Source organism: Vidua macroura, chromosome 1 (assembly GCF_024509145.1).
Source record: "Vidua macroura isolate BioBank_ID:100142 chromosome 1, ASM2450914v1, whole genome shotgun sequence".
Classification (NCBI taxonomy): Eukaryota; Metazoa; Chordata; class Aves; order Passeriformes; family Viduidae; genus Vidua; species Vidua macroura.
Window position 1 is genome coordinate 82,087,708 of NC_071571.1, and position 22,678 is coordinate 82,110,385.

The 22,678-nt window shown below is 36.9% G+C and overlaps 1 protein-coding gene across 10 annotated transcripts in view; it reads left to right on the top strand.

The window, feature by feature from the left end:
- Positions 1 to 22,678, top strand: part of CTNND2 (catenin delta 2) — a 634,494-nt gene that overhangs the window by 600,309 nt on the left and 11,507 nt on the right. For 9 of the 10 annotated variants that reach the window (XR_008441479.1, XM_054003720.1, XM_054004304.1 and 6 more), the window contains 3 exons: positions 832 to 916; positions 5,965 to 6,090; positions 20,093 to 20,219. Coding sequence is in view for 9 of the 10 variants with exons in the window: in XM_054003720.1 (XP_053859695.1) it covers positions 832 to 916; positions 5,965 to 6,090; positions 20,093 to 20,219 (338 nt within the window). In the remaining variant the exon portion in view is untranslated. The remainder of the gene's footprint in view (positions 1 to 831; positions 917 to 5,964; positions 6,091 to 20,092; positions 20,220 to 22,678) is intronic. The other variant, XM_054003943.1, reaches the window with a different exon arrangement.

Consider the following 22,678-nt stretch of genomic DNA (forward strand, 5'->3'; position numbering starts at 1 on the left):
TAATGGGCTGGGTTATATTCCTGGTCCTTTTCTATTTGACCCTTCCTCACTGCGATGAATACTCTGGATTTTTTTTTTAATTACCTATTCCAGCAGGAATATATGACACCAGCTGATTGTAACAGTAGTTTAGACCTTCTTTCAAAACTTGTCTGAAGAGAAATACCATGTGAAGCTACATGGTTTTCAACATGACTTTGCATTCCTGTCATTAAAGGATAATGGTGTGAGCAAAATCCCAGTCCACATTTGGATTCCTAATGAAATTTATCATAACTTTTTGTAATCAGTTGTATTTCTGCATCTTGGCTCTGCATTTCAAAACCAGTGCTCATTAGCCATCTAGAGTTTCTTTTGGCCACTGCTGAGAGGAGCTAAATGAGTTGAGTGCATTGTACTGAGCTAGAGTTCAGCAGCTTGCAAAAAAAGAAATTCTGCTCTGTCTCCTTGTCCTTTATGCCAAAGTTGTAACATATCTTAGATATACATAATGTCAGTTGGGTCCTCAGCAATTTTGCCAATTACTACCTCCTAATCCTCTTACTATTATTTATTTCTGCTTTCAGCATAAATCCCTTTGTATACTGAGATGCACAAGTTTTTTACCCTCACTGATTAATTAGTACTATAGAAATAGGATATATTGCCCTTGCTTAAAAACACATTGGTCTCCAAGATGATCTTACGGTATACTTGAAACACACTTCATTTGTGGGTTTAAATCCGTAGCAATGCATTTGAAAATTGGACTGAATGGTGTCCTTTATTTAACAGTCTCTTTCTCACTCTTTTTCTCTCTCTTTCTCCATTTTTAATGTATGTATGTAACAGGCATTCGCCTAAAGTGGTGAAAGCAGCATCTCAGGTCCTCAATAGTATGTGGCAGTACAGAGACCTGAGAAGTCTCTACAAGAAGGTAAGGCTTGGGTTTTTTCTAGATTTATCATCTTTCATACTGTTATCCAAATTTGGGGGCTGAGAGACTTTAGACCAAAACATTTGTTTATGTAACCGGAAATTCATTTGGAGTTGAAAGTTTCAGATACTTGGAGTTCTTATTTTTTCCTTAATTTCTACTTTTAACATAAAAATGCCCTTTGAAAATATGTGTGATAGTGAAAATGGGATGTGAATTTGATTTTGAAATAAATTCATACAAAAGGTGCTGGATCTGACAGCCCTGGAGAGTGAAATCCTCTGTACATTGTATGTAAGCTCTCCTACTGGAACAGTCCTTCTTACATCTCCTCAGTTTTTCCGGAGGAGATTACCAGATTTCCAGCCCTTCAGCTCCCAGATTTCCTCATGAGATTGTAAACAAGAGTATCTGAAGGAGTGGTGCTTAGGGACCAGCTACATATGGAGCTGGGCAGAAACCTGTAGCTTTGTTTCTAATCAGCCAGCACACAGTGGCATCATATACCTGGTTTTCAGTCTGTTGAGTCCATAGTACCATGCCATTCCCACAGGCCTGCTAACCTCTTGAAAATGAATTGCAATAAAGTAATATAATACTGTGAAACAACATTCTATACAGCTTTTTTAACTTAAAAGTCTACTTAGTAAATGAAAACATTTACAGTAATTCTTGCTCAATATTTCCAAAATTAATTACATTCCATGTGAGTATGAGCCTGCAGATTTAGTTCTTCAATGTCTTCTTGCTTGGAATGTCACATCTAATGTAAGTGATATTCGTATTTGGAATCTCATCAGAGAGAGCTAAAACTTCATGTGGCATCTTCAGTTCAGGCCCTAGTTAAGGCTGAGGCATAAGGATTGTGAAGTAGGGAAGGTTCACAGTGGTGTGGTCTGTGTTGTATTCTGCACAAGAAAATAGCTTAGTTACTTGAAATGTATGCACCAAATCTCAAGCTGGCAGAAGCTGACCTTCTGTGTGAAATGCTGTTCTTTTGCATGCCTCATCCCTGCTTGTGTCAAGTCTGAGGAGTGAGGAAGATGATTATTGAGTCTCTCCCATTGTTCACTTCCAGTATTTTCAGTCATCCTTGGCAGCCCTAGGAATACCATATGTGAACACGTTCCAAGTAACAAGCTGGTCCTCAACTGTCCCATTAAGAGGTGGGAACAAACATGAGTAGGCTTTTCTTGATCCAAGGCAGTAACACACTGGAAGTGTGCGTAGCCTGACTTCTGTGCATGTGGGTGGCTGCACTGTAGAGGCTGAGCTGTTCTGCACCGTAATCTCTTCGAGGTTCTTACAATATGTGGCTCGTGTCCAACCTTCTGTCTGCATATATGTGTCGTGATGGAAAAGCAGTTTCTGGGATTGCTCCGTGCAGGAGGTAATAATGTTTGTGCTGTGTGGCTGCTGAGTTTACTGCTACCTAAGGGACACTGTTGACTGCTGGTGTGACTGCTGGTGATGGACTTACTTACATACTAAGCATGTTCGGGTACTAAGTACCTTGCATGCTTACAAGAGCATTTTCCATGGCCACAAATACATACTTGTGATATGGAAAATAGGACAGGCTAGCTTTAGAGGTAGCTTCCAGGACACTCATAGCAGACAGATTATGTATATTATCAGGAAGAGAATTGTATTAATGTCTATATTACTTAATTCCTACACAAAATCTTAAAATGAAGATCAGTCTCTACTACATATTTGTATACTAATTACATGCCATTACATGTGCAGTTAAGCCTTGTATAAGTATGGTTTCTTTTAATCAAAATGTTCAGATAGTTAATTTTAAATACTCCTTTTTATTGATATACATACCATTATCTTTATAAAATCACAATATTTATTAAACTTGCCTGTAACAGGCTGACTCTTACACTGGCTGTCTGAGTTTAACCACTGTTTGGAAGGCAATGGTTTTATGATAGGAAAATTAGAGAAGTTTGCATTATACTAATAGTCAGCTACTTATGTAATATAAAGATACTGGATCAATGCAATCTTTGTTTTGTCCCATTAAAATATATATGTACCAGTAAAAATTAGTGTAGAGTGTAATATGATCAGCACTTTGCAGTATCTTGCACTTGCACAGCCTTTTTTTGAAGTGCAGGTAAATCCCATTGCATAACCATCAGCAATTTGCTCCCATATACCAAAGTATCTATACAATTGCTTTCAAAGAATTGGCCAACAGAGACACAATTTTGTATTGTAATACAAGGAAATTTCGAGCATACCATTATAGTTAAGTGAAAGCAGCAGCACTTATCTTCTGTTTGAGAAACAATGTAACCAAATAGTTTGAATTGTGACATATTTTAGAGCTACACATTCACAATAAAGTAAGAAGTTGTAAAAAGAATAGAAGTATTATTCTTTGTATTAATGGGCAAAGAAGGCAATACATGTTTACTGCTGATACAGTAGCAATCAATATATTTAGTCCAAGTATGACTGGATCAGCAAAAACACTAAAACCTCTTTCATTTTTCTAATTTTGCTCAACATTGCAGGGAACATCCTACAGCCAGCAGGAAATAAACTGCACTGACAGAAATCCAGAGTTGAGGATTGGTGTGAATGTTCTTTAAGTCCATAATATCTTATGCACTGTGTTTGCAGAGCCGTGCCACAACCTCTAGCCTCCACTGGCAGGTTCTATCCAGTGTCTGGGGATTTCCAGGTCATAGCTGTGTTGTGGCTTTAGTGGGACACACAGACTCTTTAGGCTGGGCTGACGTGGAAAAGACATAGAAAGTAAACAGCATTCAGATCTGTGAGTGAGGCAGTAGTGTTAGATAGTTCTCTGTACACTTGTGCTTTGAGGGAAAAAAAATCAATTTTGCTCCCTGGAGTGGTTAAGTTGTCACTATCCTAACACAGTCCAACAAGGAAAAGTTATAAAATGCATAAATATTTCTGGTCCTAAAACTATAGGGAAAAAAAAAAAAAAAAGAAGACTTGAAAGACAAAGAGGAAGCAATTAATTTAGTCTTGAAATGAAGGAGTTGCCAGCCACCCCAAAAGTTGCAGGTCCTTCATCATGCAAGAGCTCATCGGAAATACTGTTTAATTTACAAGCAATAGCTGGTACAGAAATCCAGTCTGAAAAAGTCCACCAGGAGGAAAACAATGTTCAGGTTAAGTCACATATAGACAGTGATTAGATTATTTAGTGTGATTAATTTCTAGAAAGGAGGTTATCACATTTTTTATCAGTGGAGGAAATATGGTCTCCCAAAGACAATATCATCATTTTCAAACTTGTTTTCTACAAGCAAGACATATAATCATAAATGATCATTTATCTGTCTCTGTTTTCGTGAGTCTGTTCGAAATTACTTAAAATCTGATTTTCAAACATCCTTAATGGTCCCATGGCCAAAGGCCCCATGGGTGGGTCAGTGGCTCAACATGTCGGAAAAACAAGGTACAGGAGCTATCCCACGCCTTGTTCTTATGCTTCAAACTCCTGATGCATCCCTCCTCTTCAAGTGTCTTGGCAACCTGTATTATAGAGTTAGCAGGGGAAATGAGTGCTGCTTACAGCATCCAGAAAGAGAGATCTTGCCCAATTTATGTTTAGCTTCTTAACCGAGGTGCCAGGAATTACTTTGTGGCTTCTTTAAAGGCACCTATTTTTGACTCAGTATCATTGTCCCCTGCTCCAGTCTCTAGGATATTCACTGGTTGAATGTTTGGGGACACCTGAGAAAATACAGGTGTGACTATAAGAGAGCAGATTTCCATTAGCTGGCAAACTCTATGTCAATATTCAAGAAAACAGCCAACTAGTCTTAAATACAGATAGCTTGTTAAATTACATGAGGAAATTTGAGCAAAAGGGTTGTGCTAAATGAGCTTAACATGAAAGAAAATTTATTAGCTAAAAACAAGCTTCAATTAGCATTAAATGTGTGTAGCATTGAAGAGCTGGAGGAACTGTCAGGAAGAGTATGTTTTCTGTTAATTGGTTTGCTTTGCCTAACCACTTAGGCTCCAACAAAATATGTTTACATTCTATCATTATGTTTACACTTACTTTGTCTTCCAGTGTGTAAGCAGAGGTCATGATGAATTTGTAGAAAATATTTTTCTTTCCCATTTATTGTGGTAGGTTTCTGTTCTGCACGGAATAAAAATACCACCCAGTGTTGGAAACCAGGGAGGCTGTTGAGGGCAGTTGTCCTTCAGCTTGTATTGTGCCATTTACAGCAGGGACACTTTTGTGATAGGCATTTAATGGAGTCACTCTGAAGATGGCCTTGTCTGTCATTGGTTAGGAAAAAATACATAGAATTGCCTGAAGTCTTCTTAGCAGTTAAGGCCATGTGGATATAGAAAAAGACTTGCTTTTCATGTGACTTTCAGAATAATAAGAAGATGGCTTTATGAGAAGTTCTTTATGACTAAATGCTCCATGAAAATTGACAGCATTAAAATTCAAAACCTTAGTCTCAAGGACTTTGATAATCTAAAGTATTTTCTTAAATAAAATATACCTACTCACCTTTTAAAAATGTTAATTACAATGTCCGATCATGTAAACTTGGGACACATAATTTGGATTTTCTTCTGGTAAGGTTATTATTATCAGTCAGACATCCCCCAAAAGGAAGCTGGTTTAGGTTAAATTTATCTAGTGAAAAGGTCTGTGCAGAACTTAAACCCTACATTAAAGATATAAATTCTAAATCCAGAGCATAATAATTCCTCAAAAATAGTGGCTTGACTTGAAGGAACTATTCATGTGTTCATATTATTCATGAGCATATGTACTTTGCAGTGCTGATCTTTCAGCGGGGCTTAATTTATTTTTGTACAATTGGCAAAAGCTTTTTCAGATTAATATGTCACCCTCTTAGAAAAAGGATTAATTAATTTAAGATAAACCCCCTTCTGTAATATGAAGCTAAAGTATCACTATAGAGAAGGCATTGTCTAGAGCCCATTTTTATATTAACTATGAAAATGCAAGTACCTGATTAATAAATGATTGATTGATTGATTGATTGATTGATTTATGGCAGTGGGCGTCCCCAAGCTTCAGTGTGACTGATGACAGAGGATTTTCACCAACCCACGATTCTGGGTCATGGCACGCTCAGCATACTCTCTCCCAGAGCCAAGAAAACAGAATCTATTCCCCAACCCAGGTATTCTGGCTGTCAGCTGACTAGTCTTGCATTGTTCTGTTTCATGCATACTGAGATTTGTACCCAAAGCAGTTCTTCAGGAGACCTTTGAATCAAAAGTAACAAAGTCTAACTGGAGAATATGTTCTTAATTTGCACAGTTTAATTCACTGAACCCTGTAGGTTCTAGATGGAAAGTGCCTCACTTCACTTAGAGAGAGCAGAACTCTGCACACCTTCCTTGCACATACTCTCCTGAGGACAGCACATAGCAGTGAGAGGGACAAGTGCATTACATCCAGTTCCCTGACAATCCTTCTAGCATTTCTCTGATCTCTGTCCTGATTGCCTCAGCCTTTCAAAGGGAAAGGAGGCTGCTGATAAGTGCTATGTTGCAACAGCATTTTAAATTTACCAAGCACATTGCTTTGTTTTATGGCACAACAGCATCTCTTAAGAAAAAAAGCAATGGCTGGACATTTCAATAAGGGGACCCCAGGTAAACTAGTAAACTGGCACATCTATAGAAAAATCAGTATGTCCAAGAGTCAATTAAATTCTTAAAATGCTAATTTTCCAAATCTCTATTAAGATTGATAGTGTACATTTATTAAGAGTGATAATGTACATTTCCTTCAGACAAGAATTGTAGGTGATGAGAATTAGCAGGACTGCCTCTTTTTTCTTTTTTTTTATTAGAGGCAGTCTTTATTTTGAGGTACTAAAATTCCATTTACTTAACCAAGTGTATTCTTTTTTTTTCCTTTTAATATTTTTTCCATAATAAAATACTATTTTGTGGCATTATGACAAAACCGAAATACCTTCTACATACACACAACATCCTAGTAAGTCCATGGAGTGACTGTGTTTATGTCTGTGCATTATGCATGTATGTATATATATATATATATATATATATATATATATTCATACATACAGGTTTGTATATTATCTCTGATAAAATATTAAGAGGAAATTGGAATTTACATGTTTTTCCTGGCCCCATAGAACATAGTAGCTATGCTATTACTTTCATCTTTTTGGTTTTTTGCACTAACTTTGCCTGGAAAAGAGAAGACATCAGAGAAAACCTCATTTAAATACTCCAGACATAAATATCTTTCAAGGTTAGGGTAAATCCTTTTCATCTTTAGCTAACAGGAATATAGTTAAAACACCCACTATTTCATCTTCTGATATATTACATTACTTTCTTTTGTTAATTAGGAACTAGGCAAAGTCCTAATTTGACTTTAAATAAAGGAAACGTGGAATTTTTTTGCCAAAGTAAAATACTCTCCAGCCTTTTCCAGCCTTAAGCATAATCTGCTTAATTTTAGTAGAAAGAGATTCTATAACCAATATAGCAAAATAGTTATAGTCTACAAATGTATACTTTCATTTTTTCTTTCTCAAGGAACATGTGATTTGCCTTTAGTTGAGCATTTTAAATGTGGCTTTTTATCAATTGGCAATCTTGCGAACTACTGAATCCTGCAATTGTCATTGGATTCATTACTAGAGAAAAAGTTGGCATTACTGATTTGTGTGTGTGTGCATTCTTAATTCTGCATTTTATGCTGAATATTACTTTCCAGTGTTTATGTCAGATAGGTGTGCCTATCCCAATACACACAAAAGTACAAATAATTTCATCATTAAAGCAAAGGCATCTTTTGGATTCTGCAGCAAATAACAGGTAGTTGCTGCAGAGCAAAGAACAATATGATCATCTTTTCACATTATTTCTTAGAGACACGAGAACCTCTTCAGTGAGCAATGATATGAGAGTCTAGAACTTCGTTTTTACCTTGATGTTAGTTTTTCAGCATAATTTTCCCTAGGTAGCATCACCATATAAACTCACCATTTAAATTACTTCCTCTTTTGATTGCATAAACCTTCCCAGGTATTGTTTTTTTAAGAATATTCAAACCTTTGACAAGAAAATTTTAACATTTCTGGCTTTTTGATTGCCAATTGCCTGCTTGAATAGCACCCTATTTGTTTATACAATAGGAATTTACATATCATGAGAAAAATCATGAATCCTAAAAGGGAAATTGTGCAAATAAATTGAACTGGCATATAGAAGCAAACTCTTTGGCTTATGCAGAAGTAGTCAGGAGTATTCACACAGGAGAAAAGTGATGTAAAAACCACTCCTGAATTTTTAAAAATAGAGAGAGATAAATCTCATAATTTGTCAAAACACATATTGTTTTCACCTAGCTGCGCTACCATTCAAAATCTTTTGGCTGCTTTTTTAAGAAGAACAATTTTTAAAAAGACCAAAATATTACAGAATGCTAAGTGAAACTGATGTTGTTTTGATTTCCTTTTAATGCCCATAATTATCATTTCACTTGTGTCATCAAGTGAATATGTTCTGATTTCCTTGGCTTTTTCATCATCTCAAGTAATTTTTTTTGTAGTCCTTCTAATTTTCAGTTTATTAACAATCTCAAACAGTACTAGAAAGATAGCAAGTGATTACTATTATAAAACTATACTTTGCATGGCCTAAAGAGGGTAGAAAACATTTTACAATGCAAAATAATCATGTTCTTACCTATATCACAATGGCAACACATGGAGGGGTATCAAATCATGTGTTTCAACATCAGTTGTTGGAAGAAGATGTTCTTAAATGTTTTATCCTTATGGATTCCAAAATTTACTATATATTAAGAAGCATCATTTATTTTAATAATTTTGCATTTTACATAGTCAAAATCTCTGTGATGCCCTCAACAAAGACTTTTTTTACTATGCAATATCACCTACCATTCCTTTAGCTATGTTTCAGTATTTACATGTTTCTCTCTAAAACATTTTCCATGTCTATGATGATATTGAAAATATTAATAGCAATCTAAGATAGTCTGGGCTGAACTGAAAATTCAATACCAATGATCATCTTTCATGAAGACTGACCTGCTCATAATTGTACTATTTCAATAATGAATGACATCTTTAAAAAAATCAGGTATGATAACTGAGCAGAATTAGAGAAAAACTAAAGGTGTTTTTTTTGAGGTTTTGTTTTTTGTGTTTTTTTTTTTTTTGCAAATACTTGTGTGTCTGTTGGACAATGTATCTGTGTGTTTGGTGCTAAATACCTCTATGTATGTGTACACACAAACAGGCTGTGTTGATGTAAAACTTGAACACAACCACAGAGTAGATTTAGAGGACACTGCCTTTAAGTATGATGCCCACAATACCCGTAGGTTGGCTATTGTGTAAAGGTTTTTCACCCAGAGTGTGGTTGGGCACTGGAACAGGCTCCCCAGGGAAGTGGTCACAGCACCAGCCTGACAGAGCTCAAGAAGGGTTTGGACAATGCTCTCAGGCACATGGTGTGACTTTTGGGGTAGTCCTGTTCAGGAGCAAGAGTTGGACTTGATGATTCTGACAGGTCCCTTCTAAATCAAGAGATTCTGTGATTCTATGTCCAAACAAAGACACCTTGGGAATGTGTAAAGAAATAAACCTTAATGGTTTTAGTTGTGCACTTAGAAAGTATCTACAGCTATGGTTGACTGTTGCTTTTCCCCTGAGGGCGCTAAGGGCATGATAGTACTTCCCTCTAGCATTGAGCATTGTAGCAAGCGATAATTCAACAACCAAATTTAGCAATAATTCAACAACCAAACATAATCACTAAGGGGTGCACTGAAGCTGGCACCATTCCCATCCAAAATCTACTAGATTCAAGAGGTGCTAAACAAATGAGAAAAGAATAATAGTTTATGCAAACAATTCTCCAGGATGCAGCATATATATGTGACACTAAAGCATCCTCAGCATTGATACTGGGTTTCATGGTAAGCTTTAGCTGATTCATAAGGGAATGATGAGGTATTGTTCACTTAAAAACTCAAGTCCACTCTAAGGTTGCTATGTCCAGATTTAGAAAAGAGAAATTTAATCTCATACTGTGTAAAGTCTGTCCCCAAAGTACTCCTCCCTTTGAACTTCTCAGAAGAAAAGAAAATCTTAAATGCAGCCCAGGAGTCAGTATCTTTAACTCAAAGCCTTCTTTCTGAAGGGAATTGTATAACTGAAGTTTCTGAAATATCCTTAGGGTAGAGCTATGAGGAGGCATCCAGAATCCAGAAGGTTATGCATAGGTCACATATACAGATGTTTTTTCAAAAGTATGGTACCTTAGAATAAAATTGGATTTTAATATTTGAATAGAATATAGAGACCTAAGAAAATTAACTACATATATTTTAGTACTGGGAACATTTTTAGTCCTTTTAAATAATGTATTAAATATTTTTAAACTAATATAAGCATTAATTAATGGCAAACAATATTTACCTGGATTCATATGTACAATACTGAAAAAAATCCAGACGTCTTTCTAAAGACTTTCAGAGGTGTTTTAAAGATAGATGCAAAGAGAAACTAATTGATGTCAATATTTTTCTCCAAAATTCATTTAAGGAATATGATTTCTACCATTCTGAACAAAATGTCATATTTAATTAACTTGTATGCTTAATATTTGCATATCAGGCATAGATCAAAGTAGATGTGCAGTTAAGAGTATGGGTGAGAAACTCAGTTCCTCTCAGCAGACTTGAACAGAATTGTTGGATGGTGTTGGATGGCTACTTACAGTTTTGCAAATGAGTCAGATCAGTAGAAGTCTTACTTGCAGTAATAGCACACTCATGGAGCACAGAGGGGAGGGAAATCAATTAATTCCTGTGTCAGTCACAGCATATTTCTGTCTCAGAGGTAAATAGTTGAGCTGGGATAGTCAATGCATAACAGTGGGTGTCTTTGCTGATGCTGGCTGTGTTGCCGTACTTGCACTATCACCATCCTCGTTCTTCTGGGTTCTACAAGGAGGTCAAAAGTGTGCGTTCAGTATGGCCAGTGCATGTTAATTCAATCAAAGGTCAATGAAATATTAAGCTGCTGCATCAATATCCTACTTCCAGGTCTTTGATGTTCCACATGATCTAATAATGTGTGGGGGAAAAAATACCAGGAAGTCCTTCTCATTTCTTCCTTATTCTCTTCCTAAAAATGCTAACAGAATTCAAAAATGTCCTAAATATGTCTGCAATTTCAGACTTTAAAAAAGAAAGAAACCTTATATTTTGAAAGGAGTCTCTTTTGTAGTATGTGTGCTTTATTCTGAGTGTTTTACTTCCTTACTTGCTGATACAGTTTGTCGTGATGAAAGAGCTGTAGCTACTTCTTCCTACAAAAAGTAGAAATGAGAAGTTTCACTGGAAGTTTCTGAATTGGTTTATTACTTTTAATTGAACAGAGTACTTTCAGAGAAACTTGAGGATACTCTAAATTGAGAGTTGTAATCTTTGGTCCAATATCATGTTTCTCTTTGAGTTAACAATACTTACTTAGAGAATCAGAAACTGTTAAAGGTGTATCACTAAAAAACAATGGGCATTTCTCATTATTAATGTCCATGTGTGCTGGTGAGCTACATGTTCAAAGCAGGATATCCTTAAACTCACACAGGTTAGCAGTAATCACTCGGATCTCTAACTCTGATTCACGTGTATTATGCACAAACTTTTGACCTAAAACCAAGGACAGCATGAGTTCCTCCTGTGAGTTTTCTGAAGGGACACTGGTTTCTATTATGTCAGAAAGCTCCACATTTGAACAAAATGATCATCTGTTTTCAGCTGCACTGCTGCTCTTTGGGAAGCACAAACTTCTAATGGCTCTTGGTCACAGTCAGTATCATCAGTATGCCATGTTCTTTACCATAAGGGAGGATGGTGCAAATTTCACTCTGATAATGATTTTTTTCATGTTTTAACTCACAGGTATAATAGAAGAGGTGTATCTGGTTGATTTTATGGTTTAATGCATGAAAAGTAAGAGTAAGAGGTGTTGATTGGTTTCTAGACTTTGGAAGGACAGCAGATTTAAGAAACTGACCCTGAACATAAAGTAGTACTTGTCTCTCTCCTGAATTTTGTGGCCAAAAGCCAGAGTTCGCATTTCTAGATCATATACATCTTAAGATAGGTGGAATTGCATTACTGGAATGAAAATTACAATACAAATCAAAAATCATTGTACACATTTTTTGTACATACAAGATACAATCAGGAATAGTTATTTTGTTAGGATAACAGTTTAAATTATAGCTTATATACATTATGCAGGAGAAAATAGAACAACAGAAATTCAAGCTGAAGGGCCAAGTACTGCCTTCATTTCCTCTAAAGTATATTAAAACAATTTTTTTTCTGTATAAGAGGAAAAATGATGCTTTGAGAAATGAATGTATTTCATTTTATTGCAATGTTTTGAAAGTTTTCTTCTTTGGCTTCATATAACCTTAGCAAAATGAATAATGAACTCTGCCATATCTGAAGTCTTGTCCTTCATGCTTTGCCTCACATACAGTTCTCTTTTCTTGCAGGTATTTTATTCATCAGATTAGGTCTTGTCATCTTTGCAATTCACACAACAGGAAATCAATAATTAATTATGGATAGGTAAAGCAAAGCCTCACTGATTGCCTAAAACATCCAAGACTTGCACTTTATCAAACCACCGGGGATAGTTTCCTTGCTGTTTCTCACTTGAATAGATTTGGCAAGTAATTAGCACTTATCTCTCCCTCATCGTGTGTCTCTTCATAGCTAAAATCAAGGGTTGAGGTGTAAAATTAAGGTACAAGATCTGTGATTAGAAGATGATAACAATGCCCATCAAAAAGTGCATTTGAAAAAAAAGTCACCAAGGCCATCTGTGTTATTTTGAAAGAAAAAAAATGGATGATACTCTCAGAAGAATATAGTATCCCTTGCACTGCAATGGAAGAGCAAAACAGGAAGAGAAAATATTGTAGATTGTTTTGAGGTGGAATGTTGACAGTGGGAGACTAATAGCGTTGCTTTCAGAGAAGCCGAGATGGAGGCTAGGAGGTATGTGTCTCATTTTGAAAAAAAATGAGTTTAACCACTGATTCTGAAAATGTCACTTCAAAGAGCCTACAGAAAACTTAATAATCCTCAGCCAGTGCCAGACAGTTTTGCTGCAGTTAATGACTGTCTGACTAGGAGCCCTTCTTTAAGCCTCATGCTGCCCTAAATACGTATTTCAGTATCTGTTTGTCTTTTGGCTTCTTAAGCAATTGAACTTCTGCTGTGTCTGGGATGCAGAAACGGTCACTTATAAGTAAAAGCCATTTGTACACTGAAATGCAGAGGAAGAAGATGAGAAGCGCTGAGGTCGAGCCCGCTGCACCAGATAGGAGACGGAAGCACTGCGTGTGTCACACAGCTGCACCAGCTGTGGAGCAACATGGCAGCCCCAGCATCTGGCACTGGGACAGGGGACTGAGGGTCCCTGGGAGAGCTGGCTGCTCCAGTGCAGCTCTGCCACCTGCCCAGCCTGGTCCTTCCCTGCCTGGCCCTGCTGCAGCTGCGCTTTGCCTTGGCTCAAGTGATGGCTCTGCTTCCATGGGGCTCTCAGCAGAGTCTCCATCCTCTCCCCCCAGTTAGGTCTGTGCAGAGGAGGACGAGGTGGCCTTCCTCAGAGGCTCACACAGGGGTGGTACTCTCAGCATGACCTTTAACCAGCAAACAACTGGCTTCGTCATCATGATGAAAGGGCATGGGAAGCAAGCTGTGCTTTCATTTAACCACTTTGTCTAACTTCTCATCCTGTCACCAACTCCTGCTCTTTTATCCAAATTAATGTAATATTTTTTAAGCCCCGAAACTAGATGAATTTCTCTTCTAAAAATAATTTTCTGGCTTCTGTAAATTGTGGAAGTGAGACAATAAACACAAATACTAAAATCCTCAAATTAAGATGAGCTTCAGTGATACATGTCTTCACTTTGAGTCTGTTGACTTTGGGCACTTGGCTCATAACTCTTTGAGAAAGGAGGGGAAACACAACACTTGGAGTCAGTAGCCCTTCTGAAGCCATTGAAATTACTCCAGAATTAAGGATTTAAACCAAACAGACGTGTAAGCTGGAAGAACACCAGGATCTTCCAAGATCAGTCTGTTCTCTTGAACAATATATCTTGATTCACCTCTTTGGAAGCAAAAGATAAAATCCTAGGAATAAAAATATTCATTAGAATTGTTGAGTAACTGATGACAGTAAAATAATGTTTATAAGTAATACATGGTAAAGCAGATCAAGGCCCAGGAATTCTTTTCTCGTTTTGAGTTTTTCTGGAAACAACACAAGCAAATCCAGAAAGAACAATACTTTAAGGAGTTATTTACTATTAATAGGATTTGACAGTCAATTCAATTTGAATTTGTAAATTCAAAGAAAAAAATAAAAAACATCTTTGGGTTTAAATTAGTTAGTCAATCTAAAACTAGTTGGTTTGTTTTTCAGGAGTGTTTCTAGAGTTTCTGAAGCTGTAAGAATTTAATTGAAATCTCTCGTCCAAAGTAAATACTCTTCAAGTACCAAGGCAGGGGCTTTTTTAGAGAACAGTTGTCTTGCCATCTCTTCCTCAGCAGCTCACATTTCCTTGTCACCCCCTCCAGTGGTGCACAGGTCCTGTTGGTGGGGACTAGTTAGCTTCCTCCCTTACTGCCATGGGGCTGGCTTTGTATCTTTTTTGAGAAACACTGGGAAATGTATTTATAATGTATTTATAAAACAAAACAATACGATCCCAAATTGCAAACCGTAATAATAGGTAAGGGTGGTTGTTGGTGATCGTAAAAAATGCATTTTGGAAATCCTGTGTGAGAGGACCATGAGATATTTACATGGATCACCCCAGCCTTGTGACCATTTCAGATTTCTCACCACAGTCCAGTCACACACATTATTTTCATATGGCAATGTATGTAGATTATTTGATCCAGTTGTAATTTCTGCATTGTCCTATAAGAGTTGTGACAGCAAATTCCCACTGAAGAATTGCCCAGACCTATGTAAGTCTGATGAGTCTTGACTTAATTCACATCAGATTTATCTTTTGCTGTAGATGGCGTCACATTGGTGCACACCAGTCGGGATGTTTCATTTAACCTGACAGTGGTGCTTTGGCTTGTGAAGGAAGCAACGCCAGCAGCTCAGAGCAGTGTCTGGCTGAGTTTCAAAGCGAGTAGATCCTATGTTACATACTTACAAGCACTTTGTCTTGTTGCTGTGTCACCTACTTCTAACACCACAGTGGGTCTAGTTACTGATCCCTGCAAGAGGTTGTCTATCAAAACTTCACATTCCTACAGCTTATAACCACTACAAGAACAGTTATTACTTCAATTAATATCCTGGAACCAGTAAAAAGTGGCTTATGGATAAGGAAGTAGGATGACGAAGCAAGTCTGGTCCTGTCTGTAAAATGTCCATTAAATTAGGTTACAAGAGGATCAGACCTGAAGGAAGAAGTAGCATGCTGGCAAGGTTGTAAATTTCAGGAAAGCATGACATAACATCATCTATAGTTTTTCAGGTTTTAGCTGGTTTTTTACTGGATTTTTTGCATCATTTTAATTTTTTCTCTCTAGTAGGAGTTTTCCGTTTACAGGAAGTTGCTCTTCTCTGTTCCTAGCAATGTTCAAAGACCTGTGGCCAGGAGTCAGAGCAGACTGTGCTCTTCAACACTGAAAGATACTGAGCCATCACACAGCCATCATACATAGTACAGTTTGTCTAGAGCACTCAGTGCTTTTCAAGTCAGTGTCTTATAGAAGCTGATCAGCATAATCAGAGGATAGGGCTTGTTTTTTCTTCTGCTGCATAGCTATTAGCACATGGACTGTTGTGGGATTTCTTTCTGAGTGGATGCTATGAGGTATCCAGGTTAGGCACCATACCCTTCCTGACTCCTGGACATTCCTTGGCCACCTCACTCCTCTATTGTCAGTGAATTCTTCAGGCAGGAGCTCTGGTTCCCTGTTGGGTCAACATGTTGTCAGTTCCCACCAGGACTTAATTTAATTCAGTCTTCACAATGTTACTATACTACAAGAGAGAAAATGGTGTGTCTCATATTATCCACCTCCACAAAACTTCTCCTCAAATCAAAGACTCCACCACCAATGACTTCTGAAAATTTGAAATTCTTGCAAATGCAATAGAAATCTGATTCCCATTTCACCCTTACATTTTAAACACAAAGGGAATATCAAGGAAAGAAAGAAAAAACAAATTATATTTTCATGAGACACATGCAATAGGTGTTTGGCACAATAAGATTAGTGACCCTGACAAAATAATTATTTTCACATGGGCCTGATGGAAATTATTTATTTTCAAAATGACTGAGAGTTGAGCAGGAAGATAATGAGCCTGTTCACCCCTTAAGCACAGTAAAAAGTGTTCAGAGAGACTACAATATCACTTTCATTTTCTATAGCAATTATCCAACTCCCATCCCAATTTTAATCCTGCAGCTTGTCCAAGAGGATGATGTCATTTCTACATGTCACTTAAATCAAACTTTAACATTTGGAATTTATGAAATAAAATTGATCTAATAGTATAATGGATATATTCAGTATAGTCAAAATATAGACAAATACCCAGTAGAAAATGTGTTGGAAGGATGTATAATGGTATTTCTGTACTCTAGTTCTTCTCTGTCCTCCTGTAGTGTGCAGATGCCACCTATTAAATAATTTAACAAAATACATTTAACATTACATTTAACAAATACATCCATTCTGTAACAGAATTGCATTGAATTGCTTTCCAATTTGTCAAATCCTTTTGTCTTACTCTTCCTCTCCTAGATCACATTTGTGGCTAGTAAATGGTTTTCTTAAATTCAGCCTCACATACTTTGGTCTTGAGTTAGCTTTCTTCTCTGCAGGACAGTGCTGTATACTGTACCTTTAAGTACCTAAGTCAATTTAATTAAATTTCATTACAGGCAGTAGACCTGAAACAAACTAATGAAAGCAGCCATAATGTCAGGTGGTATTTATCTAGCCATTAAATTGAAAATACCCCCTTTAGGCTCTTAGAAATTAGTTTCAATATTTAATACTAATAGCTTTTAGAATTGTTAATGGGTATAGTTTTAATAAATTTGTTACAAACTGTTTACCTTTACAAGGAAAGAAGTTTGTTCCTTGTAGCAGAAGGGAGCTAAAGATAAGTAACTTGAAACTATTAGGGTTTTGAAATACTGTGAGGTCTGGGACCTGCCCACAGTCTGTTGAAAAACACTGTGAAAGTTGTCATAGAGTGATAGGAGTATGCCTTGTTTAATCAGAGGCAATACCAAGTCAGTACTAAACTTAGAGTTTGTTGTTTGCCTCACTTGTCTTATTGAACTGTTTTGGCTTGCCACCTTAAGAGTTTGTAGCAGAATTTATTTAAAGACCTCATTTTAAGTGCTATTGTCACCAGAGAGAAAAATGAAAATTTACAGGGAAGAGAAGAGAAAACCTCCACTGCAGAAAAGATTGCTAGTGCCCCAAAGCAGCTCTGCTTGCTGCTCAGGCACCTCGCAGTGCTGTGTCTGAGGAAGCAACATTGACAAAGTACCTGTTGTCCTGCACAGCCAAACTGGTGCCACATGCCATTCCTGCACAGTCCGTGGGATGGTGCAGGTATCAAGGATTATTTTCATCTACTTCCCATCAGAACCAGGCTGCAGGTATTACTGTATACCATACCCATGGAATAGGCAACAGGAAGAAAGGGGAAGACTCTTGTCACTTTTTTCTGAACAATATGCCAGCATTTTACTTGAGGGAAACAAGAATGCAAAAGAAGAGTATACTTGGCCATGCATGCATCCAGATCCACAGAACTGGAAACATTTCTACCCTGCTCTATGTAAGCATGGTTGAAGTCTCTTCTTTTGCAGGCAGAGAGTAATGAGTAGTGCATGCCTTTTCTCTTTGTCAGATCTAAACTCTGTCCTCTTCATAGCTTCCCCTTCTTCCATATGTTTAAAAGAAAATTTATTTTTAACAGAAATAAATTCTATTGTAGAAAACTACATCAGCAGGAGATATAGTCACCTTTCTTGTAAGAAATTCTTAACCCCAGAGAAGGAGAAAGAAGAACCATTTTTCTTCATCAGAATAAAGGCATGGGCTTCTTACATGTTTGCTCCTTCAGTTTCATAATAGAGAAAGGAATGCACCAGTTATTGTCAACCAGAGACAAAAAATTAAGCCTATATGTGTTACTTGTAGTCTTGGATAAGATTGTTGGACTTAAGCTATTTATTATAGCTCTAACTATAAACTATTATGTCTTCTTTAAAATATGTGTATTTTATATATATGTACATATAATGTATAGTAATTTTCAATTTGATTTAAGAAGTAAGGGCTTCACAGATTTTTTTCTTCCATTATCATGAACCCTCCCTCTAGCTTGGAGGATGTGGTTTGTGTAGAAACTTCTTTTTGGAAGTGTTGTATCTAGAAAATTTTGGTTTAAGGAAGTGGCATTAAAGATCAAGTATTTATTTTTTCAAGTTACTCTTACTATATTTTATTAATTAACAAGATTTCTCACTTATATTTTCTTATATGACTGTGATTAAATATGAGATGCAGTTCAGTGAAGTGTCCTTAGCATGAGTGATAGAGGACAATCAGTCACTGCTGACTCCAGGGAAATCCTGACTGTACTGTAAAAGCCATAGCCCAGATTTCATTCTTCCTCATTTTTGTCTTTGAAATTGCAGCTGAGATACACCCCTGTTTGTAAAAATGCATTACATGAGGAGTACAGTCATTCAGCACGCATAGTTAAGTGTCGGTGTCCTAATTTGTTTATAAAATTTCCCTCTACAAGAAGTGTATCTTTTGTCCTCCTGCTGTGTCACAGTCTTGCTGAGTTCTCTTTTCTAAGAGTCTCGTGGAAAGGGGATTTTCAACTCATCTTCTCTTCAGAGAGCCAGGTGCCCATGGTTTCTGTGGATGGAATTAAGCATTTTGCTGGATGTGTGGAATTCATTGCTGGATGTGTGGGATTCATTGCTGGATGTGTGGAATAACTGAGTTAGGGGGTGAGAATAGTCTTTACTACCCCAACCATGAATTATTCTTCTGTGAGCAAGAGGAAAATGCCAACTGGTTTTTGGTAATGTTTTATTGTGTTTATTTTTTTCAGCATTTTGTTGCAAAACTTCTCTTTAGCACCATGCCTGGTGCTTGACTCAGTTTCCACTGAGCCCAACAGAAAGTGGGTATTTTTAAAGCTGTGTGAGACTGGGAAATCTCAATGTTACTGATTTACATTTAACATTAAGCACCGATAAAGATAGTTGCAATCTATCAATACTGAAGGCATTTGAAATACTGTCATTTAATAAGAACACTGTCAGAAGTCAGTTTATGCTCTCCTGATAGTTTCAGATTATATGTAATACATTTTTAAAATGTGAAGTACATTCTTTTGGATTATCGCATTGCATTATGGTGCAGAAATTATTATTTAAACTTTCCTTTTTTATTTTTGAACTAGCTGTTTCTAGTATTTGTATTGTTTTCTTGCATTTTTTAATACATCACCATGAACATAGTTTTAAATAGAAACAATAGAATTTCATTCTATATGCCTTGAAGAAAACTGGAACAAGGAAAATGCATTGATTCTTTTTCTCTTGTGTGTGAGCAAAAGGGCAGTTAGTATAACTAAGCTGAATAGATGTGCAGTCTGATAATCCTGGAACTTCCCAATCTACTTATTCCAAAACCTCCCTATAAAATGGAAAATATTTCAAGCCAGAATGCTGTTTGCAATGTGAAAATAGAGGTGTGGGGAAAAAGGCAGAGCTATTAAACAAATAGCCTAAAAGAAGTGTTAGTAATTTGAGTCTTTCTGAGATGTGTTATTTTATAGAACTTTCTACATTTATTTTTAATCTTGCTGTGTCAGTACAGTCAGCACATCCTATCCTGTATCACTAACTATATTTACCATCCAGTGGCAGGAGGAAGACAGCAGCCTGCTGGTGTATCTGCAGTGAAAACACCAGAGAAAAATACCCTGTTTAAAGCAGGGAACCATGTGGCATTTTCACTGACCCTTGTCTCCATTCTTGGTGTTACAGGATGGATGGTCACAGTATCACTTTGTAGCCTCATCTTCAACAATAGAAAGGGATCGGCAAAGACCGTACTCTTCATCCCGCACGCCCTCCATCTCTCCGGTGCGCATGTCTCCGAACAACCGCTCAGGTAAGGCCAGGCCGAAGCAAAGCCAGAGGTAAAAATCCCATCACCGCCATTTGCCCTGACATCTGGATTTCTTGTTCACTCTGGTGGAAGGGCACAAAGTGTATTCTTTACTGTCACCAAATTGCCTGTTCAAAAGAAGTTTTTAATTTTTTTTCATTAGCACCTGGTAAAGTTTTACAGCACAAAGGTTATTCCGCAATGTTTTGTCATAAATTGTCCCAAAATGCTTTCTTGATGGGGATTACCTGACTAGATCTCCGGGCAGTGGCACCCATTGGTAGCACCAGGAAATTCTGTTGCTCACTTTGCTAGTCATGAAAGCCACTATGTGGTTTATGGCCATTTTGCACACTTAGCAAAAGTTTAAAAACCCACATTACATTTTTTGTCAGCTTTTATTCTGGGTATGAGTGTATACATATGCATATGTAAGTTTCACAGATTTGTCTGCACATCTTCCTAACATTGATAGCATATTTACACCAGCTACTATCAAATCTATATGAGCTGCACAATGAACTAATGTAAGTATCTCAACTAATGCCATAGTGCAAGTTAGTTTTTCTATCTAGAAATAGGGTAATCCTTCCCTCACTTTACTCAAAGGTAAAACATACCTTCATTAGATAAAGCCATTCCCAGTGAAAAATTTTCAAGATAAACAGAGTCCACTGTCAGTCTTTCAGTGGCCTTTCTGCTGCTTGTTCAATCAAATGCTATCATTCCATAGGTACACCAAGAGTTTAGGATTAAAATTGCCAAACTTATTATTACCATTATGCCATAGTTTGTTTTTTTAAGAAAATTAATTTGTTAATTATCTAGAAGCTGCATCTTAGTCCTGCAGAACAACAATTGAGGAGATGTGAAAATGTAGCCACAAATACAGTGAGAGCTGCTATTCTGTTTTTAAAATCTGCCATTACACAAGTCCATAAAGGGCTCTTGTTCCTTTTTTTCTTCTCTAAAATCTCGTCTTGACTGTAAGTGCAAGGTACTTGAAATGTCTGGCCCTGAGATCTTAGTTCTGTCTCTTGCCAGAGCCATCTTCTCACTTCTGTTACTCTAAATTTTGGATGAAATTTTACTGCCATCCGCAGTTATCATAAGACTGGAAAAGCACAAATAATAGTGGCTGTTTCTGAAGGAAGAAGGGCTCATGTCATTATATATCAGTCAGCTCAATGTCAGTCTAGAAAACTGCTGGAACAAATAATCAGAACCTGAACAGCTCAAAGGTAGTAGGACCATAAGATATTACTTAACTCTAGGAGTATCTATTTCGACATAATAACGTAAGTTGCTGTATGTCTGGTAGTATCCATATCAAATGCAAGCATTGATTCAATACCTATTGCTCTTATTAAATCCATCTGAATTCCTGCTACAAGAATTTGCAGAAAGAGAAGTCAGTAAGTACAATTTCCTATGATCAGTAACACTCTTTCACACATCATTTTTATGGAAAAGCCTAAGGCAAGCTAGCCAACAGTTCAGAAAACATCCTGTGTGGTAAATAAAAAACTTACTGAAAACCATTCACAAGGAAATTTATTGCCAAAATGGCAGAATGCTGTGCTTAAAGCCTAGGTTGGGTCCAGTACTCTTCAGTAGTTTTAGTAATGACCCAAATAATACGCAAAAGTTATCTATTACCTTTGTGGGCGACATAAACCTGGAAGAAACTCATGTTCTTTGATGGCATTATTGAAATTCAAAGTGATCCTGAGAAATTGGAGGTAATGTTCAAAGGGAAAAAAAATAACCAATCCTTTAAAAATAAGTTATAAGGAGAATGTCTGACTAGGTGATATTTCCTAATTTCTAAAGTCCTTTAGAAATTACCTGGGGATTTTTGTCAGTTGCACACGTGAATTGGAAGGTGGAAAAATTAGGATATGGAAATTAGGATACTGAATGAACTGTTATTGTTTAACTCAAGTAAAAGAGAGAGGAGATGGAGACAGTGGGAAGAGGTACACACCAAATCTTCAAGCATGTAACAGCCAGCTGTGAAGAGGAATGGTGTGAACTTTTTCTGCTTTCATAGCAGACAAATGAAAATAATGAGCAGCAAGGAGTCAGACATTTCCTAGCAGTGGGGAAAGAAATCACTGGAACAGACTGCTCGGAGCAGTTATGTGAGCTCTGTCATTAGAGATCTTAAGTTCCAGATTAAAATCTGTCAAGAATTATGTTAGTATACTGGATCCTACCTTGGGGTAAAGAGTTAAAATAAATGAACTCACACCATCCCATCCATCCCTAGGACTGGGTGATAACAGGCTTTTCTGTGCCCTTTAAGAATTAGAGCAGAAAAACATTATATCAATTTTCAGTCTAACATCAACCAAAGTCTTCAGCTTTGCTTCCAGTAAAAACTCTGAAAGAGGGTGCTTCTGCATTTTAATGCTTCCCAGAAAGTAGTTTTCCTTTCATGGAAAGAGCGAGGGAATTCC